Genomic DNA, 15,846 nt, shown 5'->3' on the forward strand with positions numbered 1-15,846 from the left:
CAACGCTTCCGGCGGCTCCAGGAAGGGGCGGGGCGGCTCCAGGAAGGGGCGGGGCGGGGCGGCTGCGCCGGGGACGTTGCCGGAAGGGCGGCGGGCGGCGGCGGGTGTGGCGGGGGTCGCGCCGCGAGCCGGGGCGGCAGGTGAGGCCCCGTCCTGTCTCCGCCCGCAGGGGGGCGAGCGGTGCGGGGCCCGGCGGCGCGAGCCTGGCTGCTGCGGGGGAAGGGGAGGGGGGCGGGGCGGGGCTGGGCACCTCCCGCCCCGGCGCTGAGGTGCGGGGCCCGCCGGGCGGGCGGGCAGGCAGGCGGTGGCTGTTTGCGGGGCGGGGGTCGACTCGGGCGGCGCAGGGCCGGCGGGGGCGCCCAACAGCGACCCGGGGAGGCCGGTAACCCGGCCCTGGCTGCGCCCACCGGCCCTCAGCGCCTTGGTTCACCTCTGCGGGGGGGGGGCTGGGCCGGGGGGGCGCCGGCCTGGGGCCTCCCCCGCTGCCGCCCCGCACCCGCACTGCCTGGGCCGAGCCCGCAGACGCGCAAGTACACTCGGGCGTGTTTTCTGCGAGCCGGGGGGCGCCGGTGCGGCCTGCTTTTTTTGCTTTTATCCCGCGTTACGTGCGAAACCAAACGCATCTTCTGAAATTCCCGTCCCAGCAAAATGCTGCCGACCACTTCGCTTAATTCCCGGAGCCAGGGCAACGGTGTGCTGAGCCCCAGGGATGCTGCGAGGCACACGGCCGGGGCAAAACGCTACAAGTACCTGCGGAGGCTCCTCCACTTCCGACAGATGGACTTTGAGTTTGCCCTTTGGCAGATGCTATACCTCTTCGTATCGCCACAGAGGGTCTATAGGAACTTTCACTACAGGAAACAGACCAAGGACCAGTGGGCGAGAGATGATCCGGCTTTCCTGGTGCTCCTCAGTATCTGGCTCTGTGGTGAGTGCGGGGAAATAGGCATGGACACTCGTGGCCCTTCTGACAACACACACACAAAAAGGACCAGTCTATATGGATTGTCTTTTAATTGAAGTAGAAAATGACCTAACCATTTGGAAGCTAAGGTGGGCATTAGAAAACAGAGGAGGTATGAATAATACCATGCAGTCTTGAATTGTCTCTCTACTGCAACTAATTTTCTGTTACATTTCAAACTGTGTCATTCCCTGTAACTTTATGGACAGGAATAAAACCCCATGCTGCACAGCAACGCTTTAGTTAAAAAATACTGAACATTTTGTTTATCCGAATGTTACAGATAAAATACTGTTTTTATGATAAAAGCCCTAGTGAGTTTCTGTATATTGCAGAATTAAGCTATAAACAAAATGTCTCGTAATTTTTGGACTGAGCTGCAAATGCAGTAAGTATTATTGGGACGTTAAGAGCTCATGCTTTCTTTTCAACAGCTAACTTTAATAATCTTTTTTTCCTTTCAGTGTCTACTGTGGGATTTGGATTTGTGCTGGACATGGGTTTTTTTGAAACAATAAAGCTGCTACTTTGGGTTGTATTCATAGACTGCGTAGGCGTTGGCCTCCTGATTGCAACTCTAATGTGGTAAGTCATGATGTCTGAAACTGAGCTTAGCGTTGCTGTTTGGACACAGACAGTCCTCTGCTGTTTGCAAGAACTTGCTTCTCTGTTTGGGTCAAAATTAAAAAGTATGTATTGATTATAGGTTTTGTGCTGTTGTTTCAAAACGTTGCTGTAAAAATGAGCATGTCTTTTCCTGGAAAAGACGAATGTTAGAAAGCCTGTGTTATGATGTACGTTTCAGATTGTTTTCTTTCTTGAGCTGGTTAATCTTCACCAATAATGCTAAAAAAAAAAGTGGTGATCAGAATTCTTCATTCCTTATTTTGATTGAACAGCTTAAGTAATGTAAACCTGAGGATAATTAGGTTTAAATAGAGCAGTATATAATTGACCCATGCTTCTTGCTGAAGTTTTTAGCTATTTGCACTACAAGCAATGTCTGCTCTATCCCATGCATGTTGGCTTTGTTGCTTTGGTGGTAGTTGCTGCGAGTTTCATCCTATAATATCCAGAGACTTACAGAAGCGTAGCGGCAATAGCGAGTCAGTTTATAACCCAGGCCTCTCAGCACCTTATAGGTGTGTCTGCACCAGCAAGTCAGCCATGAAACGACAGGTCAGTGCTTCTGCCCTGTAGCAAGGGGAAGAGCGCCAAGGAAAGAATTTTTATTTTACCAAGAACTTAAGGAAGCAAGGGCACCTAAAAGACACCTTAGTAATGGAGCTGACACCTTAAACTGATGCCAATCAGAAAAGGGATGGATTCCTTACAGTAACCTCAGGAACTCCCAATTGTAGTTGCAAAATTCAGGATGAGGCACATACAAGAACTGTAGCTGGTAAGTGAAAGGTCCATCTGACCGACTCTCCTGTCTGGGACAGCAACCCATAAATTGCTTGGGGGATGAGCATAGAGTAATGCTTTCCGCCCATCCTGCAGCAGTTTGTCACTGGATGCAGTCTCCTGAACCAGAAAGACTATTCATCTGCTGGTTTTCCTGTCCTTTAGGCCTCAATACCAGTCACCTGGCTCCAGTCTGGTTCAAGTCCCCTCTTCTAGTGCAGGCTCACCCCTTTTTTTTTTTTTTTCTCTTTTTTTTTTCTCTTTTTTTTTTCCTCTTTTTTTTTTTTTTTTCTCTCAAAACCCCCTTATTCCTAACGAGCCTAAACCCCTTCTTGCCTTGCTTTACCTTGCAACCCAGGCTCTGCCTCTGACCTGCCCTTGGCACAAAGAGTGTGTCGAAGGAAGCCACCTTGAAAGCTCAGGCCTCTTAGCTTCTTATTTCTGAGCATGTATTGACTTCTTGTTCCTCTTCTAAATGGGATAAATTTTCTGATGTCAGCAGAACTTCAGCTGAAGAAAACACAGTCGTGAGGTTTGTTCTGTAGTCTGTAACACCAGGCATTGCACATCCTGTTAGCACTTCTCTTCAGTAAGAATGGGCTCACCTTAAGGGTGCTAACCTGCCCTTCCTGTCCGTGCAGCGCCCCGTTTCTGCAGAGGTGACGTAAACCATCAGCGAGCTGTGCTGATCAGGCCCAAGCACTTTCCTGAAGTCATGTCTGTGTGTGTACAAACAGAAGTGGCACACTGCCTGAGAACTTGTAAATGCATTGGTAATTCTAGCACTGATCTATTTTGTTTCTTTCAGCTGCCTCTTGAACGCGAGGGATGTGATTACAGTTTTAACACAAATATCGTAATGGTAGCCTGGTCTGCATAATTCTCGCGTATTTCCCTTCCAGATAGCAGAAACTTTGTCAGGGTAGAGGGTTAGGATCACATACGGCTTACTATCTCAGATCAGTGTTTTGTCAGTCAGCTTTATAGATGCACATTAACAACGTTCTCATCTTTCCATGTAGGTTCATTTCTAATAAATACTTGGTGAAGCAGCAGAACAGAGACTATGATGTGGAGTGGGGATATGCCTTTGATGTTCACCTGAATGCTTTCTATCCACTTCTTGTCATTCTGCATTTTATCCAGCTGTTTTTCATCAACTGTAAGTAGAATATTTTGTTTTCTCTGCTTCAAAATCGTGCTCTATCAAACCTGCTGAGACCAGCTGTCTCTTTCAGATGTCATCATATCTGATTCTGTGATTGGGTATTTTGTTGGGAATACATTATGGCTGATTGCAATCGGCTATTATATCTATGTGACATTCCTAGGATACAGTGGTGAGTAACGGCAACTTCTTTTCTATTTGTTTGACTAGAACCAAGAGCATGATTTTAGTCTATTAATCTTATTTTAGTCTGTTTAAAGGAGAGGCTCAGCTGGGTGTTGAAGTAATTCTTTCCTTGTGGTAAAAGAAGTGTGATAGAAATCTACCCATCTATTATTTGTTATCAGCTGGGTGGACATTATAACCAAAGAATTTCTATTCTTCACCATACCAACTTCCCTGTTTGTATTAGACCCCGTAGCGCCACAACTTGTTTTTCTTGTTCCTCTGTAAATCCACTTCAAAATGTTTGTATTGGATAAAAATTCTGTAGCGAGTTAAGACTAACAGTTTTAGGTAAAAGAGTTTCCCAGGGTATTACCTATACTAATTAACTCGGGTACTCTTCAAGTCTGTGATAGTGGTAGGACAAGTGGAGCAGAGATGACAGACCTGCCCTCCTAAGGAGGCTGGCAGAGCAGTACTGTGTTTCCTTGCCATCTTCCCCCAAGGCCGTTCCATCTGAAAGCTCATTTTTTTGAAAGAACACTACTTTTACGCTTGCTTCATTGTTGCTTCTGTTTCAGCATTGCCCTTTTTGAAGAACACAGCTATTCTTCTGTATCCATTTGCACTTCTCATCATGCTCTATTTGATCTCATTAGCATGTGGATGGAACTTCACCAAGATGCTTTGTTCCTTTTATAAGTACAGAGTGAAATAAAAACCGGGACTTCATGTATCTAATGTTTATTTTGTTTTTATCTCAGCTGTCTTGACAGTAAAGGAAAAGTTAAGAACATTTTGTAAATGATTGTAAATTTCTCTTTATTGTAGATAATTGTGTAAAAAAGTTTGAAGTGTCCTTTTTTATTAAAATATTTACAACAGTAAACATGTTAGCAATTCTGTTCAAATACTTTTGCAGTACATTCCTAGAAACAATTTACTTGTACATCTCTGTAGCTTAAATTTAACTGCAACAAGTCTATTTAGCATAACTCTTACTGCAGATATTTTGCACATACTGGCATAAGCTCTACATTATCAGGGTTTTAAGTGACACCAAAAAGCAGTTTTACTTCAGAACAATATTGGAATACCTTGCCTTGGGACTGTGTGAAGGTACAGATCTTAGAGTGTTGCAATGGTAAAGCAACATTACCTGTCTCGAGATACAGAACTGTCCCCTCCTTTCATGAAAGAACTTGGAGAACAGATTTATTTTAATGACTACTTCAAATATACATGGACAACTGGCACACAGAAGAAACAGTGATGAAAGGCACAATTAACATGACCCATATCAGGTTTCCAAATATAGCAGCAAGTTTTTAAACCCAATCTCTAGAAGTCCAGTGAGTGTTACTATATCCACCATTACGAGTGGCGGGTCAATGAACATGGAAGGGGAGTACAAGTTTAGTTGGGCTACAAGGGTGGGCCTGTGGCAATGCCTGCAGCTGTAAAGTCCACAAGGCAGGAGGATAAACTGACCATCACAAACAGTATCTTCTGGAAAATGAAGATGACAACTTTCCAAAGCAGTGTTCAGTATGAAACATGAGCACTAGGATTCAGTTTCCCAAACAACACTAGAGTAAACTGGTTACAGTAAGACTTAATTTCAATACTAGAATTTGATCTCTAAGGAAAAACTATATTTATCTTAAAATACCAAATATGCTGGCAGTGCATCTTACAGTACTGTGTGTTTCAGCCACTGTTAAGGCTCGAAGAGAATTGTCTCCTCCTCTCAGCAGATGCTGAGCAATGTTCCCCTTTTAACAAGGAAAGCACTGAACTGCTGATCCGTGGAAGGTGAAGGATTCCAGCCAGGACCTGCTCCCACGCTGGCTAACAGCACGAGCTCCTGTCCTGCAGGCAGCTGTGGCCTAACTACACCTTTTCCCGAACAGGAATCCTAGCACCAGTGATCACCCACTTCAGTTCAACAGTAAAAATAACTTCCTATTTAGTGCCCAGTGGCAGGACACCACTGAAATCAATGAAGGACTCGGGGCCTGCACACCTTCCCTTTAGAGATACCAAAGTTTGTCCCTTTGAAAGAAGGCTTCGTCATTCTCAAAATGAAGCTGCTTCAAGTTCTAGCAGCATACTGTTTACAGCAGAAATCAGCAAAAACATTAAGGGACCACTAAGGTCAGGGAAGTGACACTCTCAAAGACTAGTTCATCAGGTCTGTGTGTTTCTTATGTCAGCAATCAATGCTAGCCTGAAAACCAGTTGTTTAATAGCCTTTCAGCATTATGCTGGTGATTGTAAAGATGAATTAAAAACAGAGGGTTTTTTTCCCCTTTCTACTACAGTTACTTGCTTTAGCTTTTTCAGAATAAATCCTTCCTAGTAAGAACAAATACTGAACCTAGGGTTAATTTCAGGGGAGCAAAGTTTCAAGTGATTCAATTCTTCTTTTCCCCCTCAAGACTAAAATAATTCCAAATTGGAAGCAAATTACAAATTACTACAATACTTCATCTGCAGAAATGTTTCCAACAAAAAAACCAAAGATTACTGAAATTATAATATACTTTGGAAAAAATGAAGAAGAGATGTTACACAGTTGTTTGATTTTGCCAAAGACTAACCCCACTCCAGCCCATTCAAGGAATCGTGTATCACATGGGCAAAGTATAAACTGCTTTGCTCTAAACTGACTCAAGGTATTTAGAAACTGCTTTTGGAACAGCCAGACAAGCGGTGATACAGCAGGAGAGTCCAGTCTTTTATTGGTCCATGAATAATTTATTTATCCATTTGAATTTTTCTAAGCCATGTTTCAGCTAAGAAAAAACAAATGTATCTATAGGAGAATTTCCTATCAATGCAAATACATGGTTGAGATGTCCGCAAAAGCGCAAAGCCTTATACAGTGCTTTAGAAAAACTCTTATTAATTAAAAAAAAAAAAAGTGCTTATTTGGGATATTTGGGATCACATCCTGTTCACATTATTTACAACGTTTTCAGTAGGACTACCCACTGAACGAGCAAAGCAAGATTATACTCACAGTCTTGTATTTCCTTGGTCCAGAGCAATTCTGATCAACTCAGAAAAGCCAGCACTCATACCAGCTGGTCTGGCATCCAGTATAAGAATAATTCGCCCAGATAATGAAGGTTTCTGCTAACGCCTTTGGTTTCACAAAAGTTCGCTTTTCTGAAGCTTTAACAGCATCAGAAGGAGCCTAACAGGATAATGCAGTATATTTTGATACATTTTCCATTATTTGATTACTGTAAGACTCAGTGGCCTAGAGGTGATTTTTAAGGTCACAACAAAAAGAACTTGAAATTAAATGCATGTAGGAAAAAATCTTCCAAAAAATCAGGTAACAGGTTTAAGATGCTGAGAAACTCCTGTGGTAATACCATAACTTAGGACTGAGATGTGTAAGAGACACCAGCCCCTCTGGAGTGTACAAAGTCATAAAGAGTGCCCAAGCCAATGGCTGTTGAGCCAAACAGCTGAAGCGTTGTTTCACCATAATTCCAGGAAGGAGACTTCCAACACTTCAGCCTGACTTGGGGATTGGAATTTGAAAGGTAGAAAGCCTAAAATAGTTGTCTGCAGAAATAGTTAGATAGGAAATATTTTCCCTGCTTTTTCTATTTCTCAGCAAAATTTCCAAGCAAATCTGCAGAACTATCCGATTACACCAGGTCTGAATGTAACTGAATTTACAAAACATAATTTGTCTTAATGTGGCACATTTATTTAGAGAGCATATAAGCTCAGGAACATTTAGAGTGTTAAAGCAGCCCAGAGTATTTCCAACTCCTGCTAATACAATGTAATAAAAATGCAACAATCTTCAAAAAAACCCCCACATATTTTACTAAGCACTAGTTAATTTGTTGTCTTGATAAGTATCATCTCAACATTTTTGAAAATGAAAATATACTGTTAACCAGAGTCCTGCAGTCAATGTGGTAAGGGTTCTATATATTTAAATATATTAGCAATGATTCATCTTAACCACTGTGAAACATCAGGAACAGTGGTGCTTTGAGAATAAGCACACAGCTTACTTACATAAGTGGTACCAGTAAACTTTTGAACTCATGGAAAAAGATGAAAGTCACCGTCAGCAAAACTACTTATATTAACAAACTGCAATATCTAACATATTTCTGCAATCTAAATTGTTATAAATAGCTATAGCTTAAATTACTTGCATCATTCATTCACAGGCACAGCTGAGAAGAAAACCTAAATATTTTCTTAGACCTTTACTAGCTAATGTGTAATAAAAAGCCATTGCATGGCAATAATTTGATGGCATGGCATTAAACATCTAACGAATGGGGCTGTGGCACCACAATAGGCGAGATTCACACAGGATTCTGAGCCTATTCACCCATGTTTCTAAATCCAAGAATAAACTCCATTTATGTGGCCAGTGGCTTAGCTTATGCCCACAGTCTGTACGGGCAAGACGAGCTTTCCAAGTAACGTTTTATTTACACCATCTGATGCAACCAGAAAAAAGTAAACAAGGCCTGCCTTGTAGCTTTCTGCTTTTCTTCAAATAATGCCAGTCAATCTAAACAGAAGGTCTCACCTCTGTGTACAAATCTTGGCTTCCCTGTGTCCATAGACAGCACAGCTAAACCAAAATGACTCTGGTCTGTAGAAGTAGTTAAGCTCTTAAACTTGAAAATTGCTGAACTGTCAAAGCTACGACACAATTTTCCCACAAGGCAGAAGAAAAGACTCTGTATCCCAGTGGTGATGGCTTGCAGTGCTGGACAGTCAGGTTTAGGCTCCTGATCCTTATAAATATGTCACAAAAAAGAGGCCAAATCTATTAGTCGAACTTTCATCCTGGAGATACAAATTCAAGATTTAGATCAGGGACCCCGCAACAGGTTTTGTGTATCTGTGCCCTGACCATGGATCGCAAAGGTCTTTTCCAGCCTAAACGATTCTATGATTCTGTGTTGGGGATAACGGAGGTTTTTTTCTTTCCTCCCAGGGAAAACTGGGCCAGCTTTTGAGATGTCAGTTCCAGGAGGCTAGTTCACAGCGCAGCTGAGAATCCCCAAGCCAGGGAAGATGCCTCCCTTCCAATGTCAATCAGGCACTTTGTTCCTATTAAAGAGAGGAATTTCTGCCTCTCTTCTTCCTGACCATTTCTGACTAGATGACTTAAATCTTCCCATGCCTGTGTCTTTACACCTAAGCAGCTAAGCAGCATCAGAGCAGCCGCAGCATTAGTACTGCCTGCAACAATTCTGCTCTGGATTTAATCCAAACCACTTTCTGTTCCTGACACAGTTTCTGATTCATTTAAGATCAGCGTTGTTTTCCTTGAAATGAAAAGGCAGGGTAGTAACTTGAGGCCAAACTCAGTTCCTACTAAAAGTTAGTGCAAGTTACTACACCGATCACTAAAGGAGTCAAACTGAAACCTTGCTTCTTGAACAATGGAAGAAAACAAAAATAAACCATGACTACTGACTGTAATGTATCTAAAATAAATGCTGTGGTAACTGATCTCTTTAAAAGAAGGCTTCTGTAGATCAAATGTATTAACTACTCTTAACACTTCTGATAAAAGGTAACTACTCTGTCACTCCAAAGCAAAGCTGGAGAATGATTTTTTTTCAGTACAGAAAATGAATCTGTCCAGGCTAGGAAATGTCTACAAAGATTTTTAGAAAGAACTGTTTGCAATTGAAAAAATTCTTCTAAAATGCAATGGATTCAATCTAAAATCACTGCAGATTTAGTACATAATATGAAACAAGACATTTCAGCATGCTTTTTATGTGGCTACAAACTGTACATAGTGGAATTTCATAGCCCCAAAGAATAATGCTCTTCAGAACTCTGTTAATGCCTCTGAACATCATTCAGATTCTGTGTACAAAACTACATAATTTAGAAACTTAATCTAGTTTTTTTAAACATGGCAGTATATTTGAAGTATGGTATTAATTTATGTTTGCATCTCCAAAGAAAAATGTAGAAAGATAACTTAAACTAGAGAATTCATAAAAAAAACTATATCAATTTAAAATTTTACTGCATAAAAATATGTACTTTTCAAATTATTTTAATAAATTAAATATCCCTAACATTTTTAATATATATCCCTGACAGTCTAAAAAAGAGGGTTCTTGTTATAGAAAATAAATGGAACTCCGAAAGTACCCCCTTCATAAAACATATTTAGCAATAATTATATTTTTTCTCTTCTTCAAGGAATGTAACAATATGTACAACTTCTCTATATTACTATACTATCAAAATAGTACAGGTTAAGTGTAGCAGGGTTCTGTAACCATAAGATGGTAAAGTCACATTAAAGTGGAGGACAACTTAGGCCTCAGACGAACGTTATCAGTGTAGAGCATCAGTTTCTGGATGGATCAGATAAGAAGGGGTAAGTACAATCTTCTCATCTACAGTAGATTTCACAAGAGGTAGAGTTCAAGTGAAAATGAAAGAAATTTGGAATAAGGTGCATGCTCAGTATTTTCAATTTGTGACTTCCTAAGGATGTCTGATTTTATAGGAAAAGTTTTCAAGGATTCTTCCTTTTTCCTCTAAAGCAGATTTCCATGATCAGTTTGTAATCTTTTTAATATGAATCTGAAATAAGAGAATCAGAAAAAAAGAAGTCATGTTTTAGGGTAGTACATTTCTCAGTAATAAGAGGTAACTGTTTTCAGCATTAGCCAAACTTTAAGTTTTCAGAATTAGCTTCAAAACACTGACAGGATGAGGAAATCTCACATTTGCCAGTTTTATGTTTAAAAGGTTACACCACGTCTCACCTCATTCAGAATTGCCCAGACTGCTGAATTTTGTATCACTGAAAGCCGAAATGATGAAATAGGATTTAGGCTAGGGTCAACTGTTCCTTCAGCTACACCATTTTCAAATTTCCCTGCAAAGAAGCAAAAGTATATCCTCAATTAACTCCTGTGCAACAAAGTACAGTACAAAATCTGTGTCCAGAAAAACGTCTCTGTAATACCACAATTCACAGGTGAAACCTATTGCTGGCGGCTGTAGGGCTGACTGGTATCATTCCCTAAACAAAAGACAGCCAGCGATTTTTGCTGTCAGACTCAGCTTTGCAGCAGCAAACCAGACAGCGCGTGTCACCAGAGCACACCAATCTGAACAGGATTACACTTCAGAACAAAAACTTTGGAACTGTCTAAGGGTATAAGCACCTCAAACTCTGGGAAGATTTTGGCACAGATTTTCATTTAATATCATTGAACAAAACATGGCTTGTGTGTTTTCAGGGAGGATTGAGGACAAGGGATATCATTCCTGCTTAATACATTCCTATTTAAAGGATCTTCAATTATATTAGGATGAGTAAGAATTCAATTTAAAAGCCCAGTGAGACTTTACACTTAAAACATACACACAGCAACTGCAGTTCATTAAGATGAAAAAAACTTGCTTTCACTGTAACAGGGATGCCCAACCTAAATCCAGCAACCCACGAGTAAATTTCTCTTCCTTGACAACAGGTATCCTTGGAACCTTCCCCAACTGCTGCTTGGCTATGGAAATGCCAATCTCATCCCGTGACAGGACAGCTGATTGTCTGTAGCATGGGTTCAAATGCAAGCCAAGCACTCACAGCTCACACAGAGGCACTTGCGCAGTCACAGGACAGAAGAGGTGATCTTATACAACCTGGAAATGCCTCTACAATAATCTAGGTGATCGATCCTGGCAGAGACGTTGGATATAGCTGCACTACAACCAAGAGTCACACTAGATCTTTGTTTAGTACATCAGACTCAGAAAAGAAATACTGGGAACAATATTAAGTGAAGCCTGCAAGGTCACATACCCAAAAATGAATGATCAAAACTCAGATTTAAGTTTGTTTTGATTTTAATGAAAATTTGTTAACTGTTGCAGTAGTAACAATACACATTTCTTTCCACTGTGACATACCTATCCTGAAGTAACCATCCTCTAAGCGTTTGTCTTTGGTTTCTTTGCTTAATACCAGTTCTTCATTCTAGAACAACAAAGCATAAATGAGATAATTTATTTTGACATATGACTTTGCCAGAGAAAGACAAATGCGTGTGCAGTCATTATATATTCAGCATCCATCTTTCCTAAATAATTATGAACTAGAGTTCACATAAATAACTGGAGTAGTTATTTATAGCCTTAGACAAGCCAGTATAAAAAAAAAAAAGAAAAAGCAGCAGTGTTCCAGAACTGAACAATGTTTGGCTTCAAAGTAGAAAAAAGGAGTACCTTAAGTGCCCTATGTAACTTGCATAGTAACTGCCACGTGAACAGAATACAGAGCAGATACTGGCATACACACTGGAAGAAAAGCTAAGTCAGGATCTTGCCTTCTTTTCCTATAGTTGAACCAGAGATTTCTCTAAGGACAAACAAAAGAGCTACTTTTTGCTGTAAGAATTTGGGTGAGATGAAGAGACCAGAGCTTCAAAAACAGTTGGAAAATTACACCCAGAATCACACGATCCAATACTAAAAGACCCAATGTAAGAATTTCCTAGGAATCTTTCAAAAATGCTTGACAAAACAGGAGATTAAATATATCAGGGGTTTTGTTGGTTTTTTTTTTCTTTTAATTTCTACTGTTAAGAGAAGCTGCTGAAAAAACAGGATTTTGGGGGGTTTTGCAGTGGGTTTTTTGACGTTTTGGGGTTTTTCTTTGATTTTTTCATTTTGGTTTGGGAGGGGTTGTTTGGTTTTGGCATTTTGGTTTTTGGTTGGTTGGGTTTTTCTGAAGGTGTTGCTTGAGTCCCAGACAAATCCAGTCTGGGCATTTTAAGGGTTGTTTTTGTTTTTTCTGAGTTCTGCTTAGGGAGGATCAGGGTCAAAGTACCTGAAAAGGCTTCCAGCTCTACTGAAGTCCATAGTGGAGAAATGCTTCCCTCAGGAGAGTACCTATCCCTTCTGCAGCTGCTGTCCTCATATTAGTGACACTTCCTGCTGACACCAACAGCTTAGGGATGGGCCAGATAGAGAATTTCCTGTTTACCTATCCACAAACTGTGTCAATAGCAATAGAAGCTCAGCAGCATTACTTCCTTAAGGGATGTTCCAGTTTGAGGGACATTAGACTAGGGAAAATGCGGGCCCTCTCTGGAAGGAAATAGGAGACCTGGTTACCCAGGACATGGAGAAGACCGAGGTACTCAATGACTTTCACTGCCTCAGTCTTCCCCAGAAAGTGCCCCAGCTACACTGCCCAAAATCACAGAAGGCAAAAAGCAGGAACTGGGAGAATGAAGAACTGCCCACTGTAGGAGAAAATCAGGTTTGAAACCATCCAAGGAACCTGAAAAAGTCTATAGGACCTGATGAGATGCATCCACGGGTCCGGAGGGAACTGGTGGATGAAGTGGCTAAGCCACTATCCACCATATTTGAGAAGCTGTGGCAGTCCAGTGAAGTTCCCACTGACTGGAAAAGGGGAAACATAACCCCCTTTTTAAAAAGGGAAATAAGGAAGACCCAGGCAACAGGCCAGTCAGTCTCACCTTGGTGCCTGGCCAAGATCATGGAGCAGATCCTCCTGGAAACTATGCTAAGGCACATGGAAAATAAGGAGGTGACAGCCAGTATGGCTTCACTAAGGGCAAGTCGTGTCTGACAAACTTGGTATCCTTCTATGATGGGATTACAGCACTGATGGACCAGGGAAGAGCAAATGATGTCATCTACCTGGACTTGTGCAAAGCTTTTGACTCTATCCTGCATGGCATCCTTGGCTCTAAACTGGAGAGGCATGGATTCAACAGATGGGCCACTCACTGGATAAGGAATTGGCTGGATGGTCACACTCAAAGAGTTGCAGACAACAGCTCAATGTCCAAGTGGAGACCAGTGACAAGTGGCATTCCTCAGGGGTCGGTATTGGGACTGGCACTGTTTCAACGTCTTTGTTGGTGACACGGGACACATTGAGTGCACCCTCATCAAGTTTGCTGATGACACCAAGCAGCGTGGTGCCGTCAACACACTGGAGGGAAGAGATGCCATCCAGAGGGACCTTGACAGGCCTGAGAAGTGGGCCTGTGCAAACCTCATGAAGCTCAACAAGGCCAAGTGCAAGGTCCTGCATGTGGGTCAGGGCAATCCCAAGCACAAACACAGGCTGGGCAGAGAATGGATCGAGGCCAGCCCTGAGAAGAAGGACTTCAGGGTGTGTGTTGATGAGAAGCTCAACATGGCCCAGCAATGTACGTCTGCAGCCCAGCAAGCCAACCGCACCCTGAGCTGCATCAAAAGAAACACAGCCAGCAAGCTGAAGGAGGCGATTCTCGCCCTCTGCTCTCGTGAGACCCCACCTGCAGTACTGCATTCAGCTGTGGAGTCCCCAGCATAAGAAGGACACGGACCTGTTGGAGTGGGTCCAGAGGAGAGCCATGAAGATGATCAGAGGGCTGAAGCACCTCTCCTATGAAGAAGACAGGCTGAGAGAGTTGGGGTTATTCAGCCTCGAGAAGAGAAGGCTTCGGGGAGACCTTATAGCAGCCTTCCAGTACCTAAAGGAGGCCTACAGGAAAGCTGGAGAGAAAGCCTTTCTACAAGGGCATGTAGTGCTAGGACGAGGGGGAATGGCTTTAAACTGAAAGAGGGAAGATTTAGATTAGATGATATAAGAAAGAAATTCTTCACTCTGAGGGTGGTGAGGCACTGGAACAGGCTGCCCAGAGGAGCTGTGATGCCCCATCCCTGGAAGTGTTCAAGGCCAGGCTGGATGGGGCTCTGGGCAACCTGGTCTAGTGGAAGGTGCCCCTGCCCATGGCACAGTGGTTGGAACTAGAAGATCTTTAAGGTCCCTTCCAACCCAAACTGGTTTATGTTTCTATGATTTTTTTTGTTTTAAATAGTAGCGGTGAATGGGAAGAAAATGAGCTTGTTCACTTCCAAATTACCAACAGCACTTGCAGCAGACTGCACTCTGAGTAAACGTCTGAATAGTTACAATAGTTCTCTGTGACTAGATCCAATTTAAAAAGTATGAAAGCATCAGAGCATCAAGATTCTATGCTTAAAAAAAGAAGCATGCATGTCTACCTCACCCTGTTAAAAAAGTCAATAAAATTAGGAGGGTTTGCTTCCATCCTGTAATAGCAAAGACACAATAAAGTCATACCTGAAAAGGCAAAACTTCCACAGTTGTGTTTAGAAGTATGTCTCCTGGATGCTCTGGATTGCCACTGTGAAACAAGTACCTATAAATGAAAGGGGAGAAATAAAATACACTGCATACCTCAGTCAGAATTAGCTAAATTACTGTTTTACATGTTAATAATGACATTACAGATGTTACAATGATAAAGGTAACGTTTATACTGGACCTACATCAGCTGGCAATTAAGAAATGACAGAGGGTTTCACATACTACCGTAATGGAAAGGGCTAAAATTGTTCATTTTTGAAAGTGTAGTTGGGCAGGATTTTACTTAGGTAGTTTCCATAATCTGATCTTGACAGATCGCATTCTACAAAGTGACCCAACACTGTAGTAATTATTGCCTGGCATGCACTGGTATCACCTCCAGAAGCAGTAGCCCTGCCTTCCTTCAGCCTCTCCCCATTGTTGCCCACCATGTCACCTCCTCCTTGTGCCCACAGGATGAACTCTGCACATCCATTCTGAACAAGCTCTGGGAATCTATCCAAGTCAATATTTTGCCAGGCCAGTTTTCCCCAAGACCAGTTCTCCACCCTGGTTCATTGCAGTCTCATTAATGACTGTGCCAGGAATTCCCAACCCATATCCACACCCTTAATGTTATCTGAATTCAAACTTCTACTCCAAAGACAGATTTTTTTGGTTTTAAACAAAAGCATGTTTTTGATGTGCATACACACACAGAAAAGGACTTCTTTTTTATACCTGTACAAAGTCCCCATTACTCTCATTCAGTTGTGCATTTAATTAAATGTCTCTTTTTTTTTTTTTTCAAAGGAGACTGAGTAATTATGTCTAGAATTGTATCAAAACCATCCCTATACATACCAAGCAGTGAAACGCAATTCTAGCTGCCCACTCTCAAACATCTTTTGCAGTATCACACATGTGTAGATGTTACAAAAGACAGTTTAATTTCCCTTTATATATAGACAGACTTCATATTCTTTT

The 15,846-nt window shown here is 41.9% G+C and overlaps 2 protein-coding genes across 6 annotated transcripts in view; one reads left to right on the forward strand and one right to left on the reverse strand.

Moving 5' to 3' along the window:
* The first annotated feature begins 15 nt into the window (after window positions 1–15).
* UNC50 (unc-50 inner nuclear membrane RNA binding protein) lies at window positions 16–4,593 on the forward strand. The gene is made up of 6 exons (XM_055801099.1): window positions 16–140; window positions 645–928; window positions 1,429–1,549; window positions 3,394–3,533; window positions 3,610–3,711; window positions 4,286–4,593. Exons 2-6 carry the CDS (start codon window positions 649–651, stop codon window positions 4,420–4,422), a joined length of 780 nt encoding a protein of 259 aa, XP_055657074.1. The 5' UTR covers window positions 16–140; window positions 645–648; the 3' UTR covers window positions 4,423–4,593.
* The window catches only part of MGAT4A (alpha-1,3-mannosyl-glycoprotein 4-beta-N-acetylglucosaminyltransferase A), an 85,349-nt gene continuing 74,003 nt past the window's right edge, over window positions 4,501–15,846 (reverse strand). For all 5 annotated transcript variants that reach the window (XM_055801095.1, XM_055801096.1, XM_027786014.2 and 2 more), the window contains 4 exons: window positions 14,854–14,932; window positions 11,655–11,721; window positions 10,505–10,617; window positions 4,501–10,319 (listed from right to left, as the gene is read on the reverse strand). In XM_055801095.1, coding sequence (XP_055657070.1) covers window positions 10,293–10,319; window positions 10,505–10,617; window positions 11,655–11,721; window positions 14,854–14,932 — 286 coding nt within the window. In that variant the 3' untranslated portion in view covers window positions 4,501–10,292. The remainder of the gene's footprint in view (window positions 10,320–10,504; window positions 10,618–11,654; window positions 11,722–14,853; window positions 14,933–15,846) is intronic.

The sequence above is a fragment of the Falco peregrinus genome, chromosome 4 (assembly GCF_023634155.1).
Source record: "Falco peregrinus isolate bFalPer1 chromosome 4, bFalPer1.pri, whole genome shotgun sequence".
Lineage (NCBI taxonomy): Eukaryota > Metazoa > Chordata > Aves > Falconiformes > Falconidae > Falco > Falco peregrinus.

Coding starts and splice junctions, on each gene's coding strand:
- UNC50 (XM_055801099.1), top strand. CDS start 649: ATGCTGCCGACCACTTCGCTTAATTCCCGGAGCCAGGGCAACGGTGTG. Junction 1,550..3,393: donor CTGATTGCAACTCTAATGTG/GTAAGTCATGAT, acceptor CTTTCCATGTAG/GTTCATTTCTAATAAATACT. Junction 3,534..3,609: donor CCAGCTGTTTTTCATCAACT/GTAAGTAGAATA, acceptor TGTCTCTTTCAG/ATGTCATCATATCTGATTCT.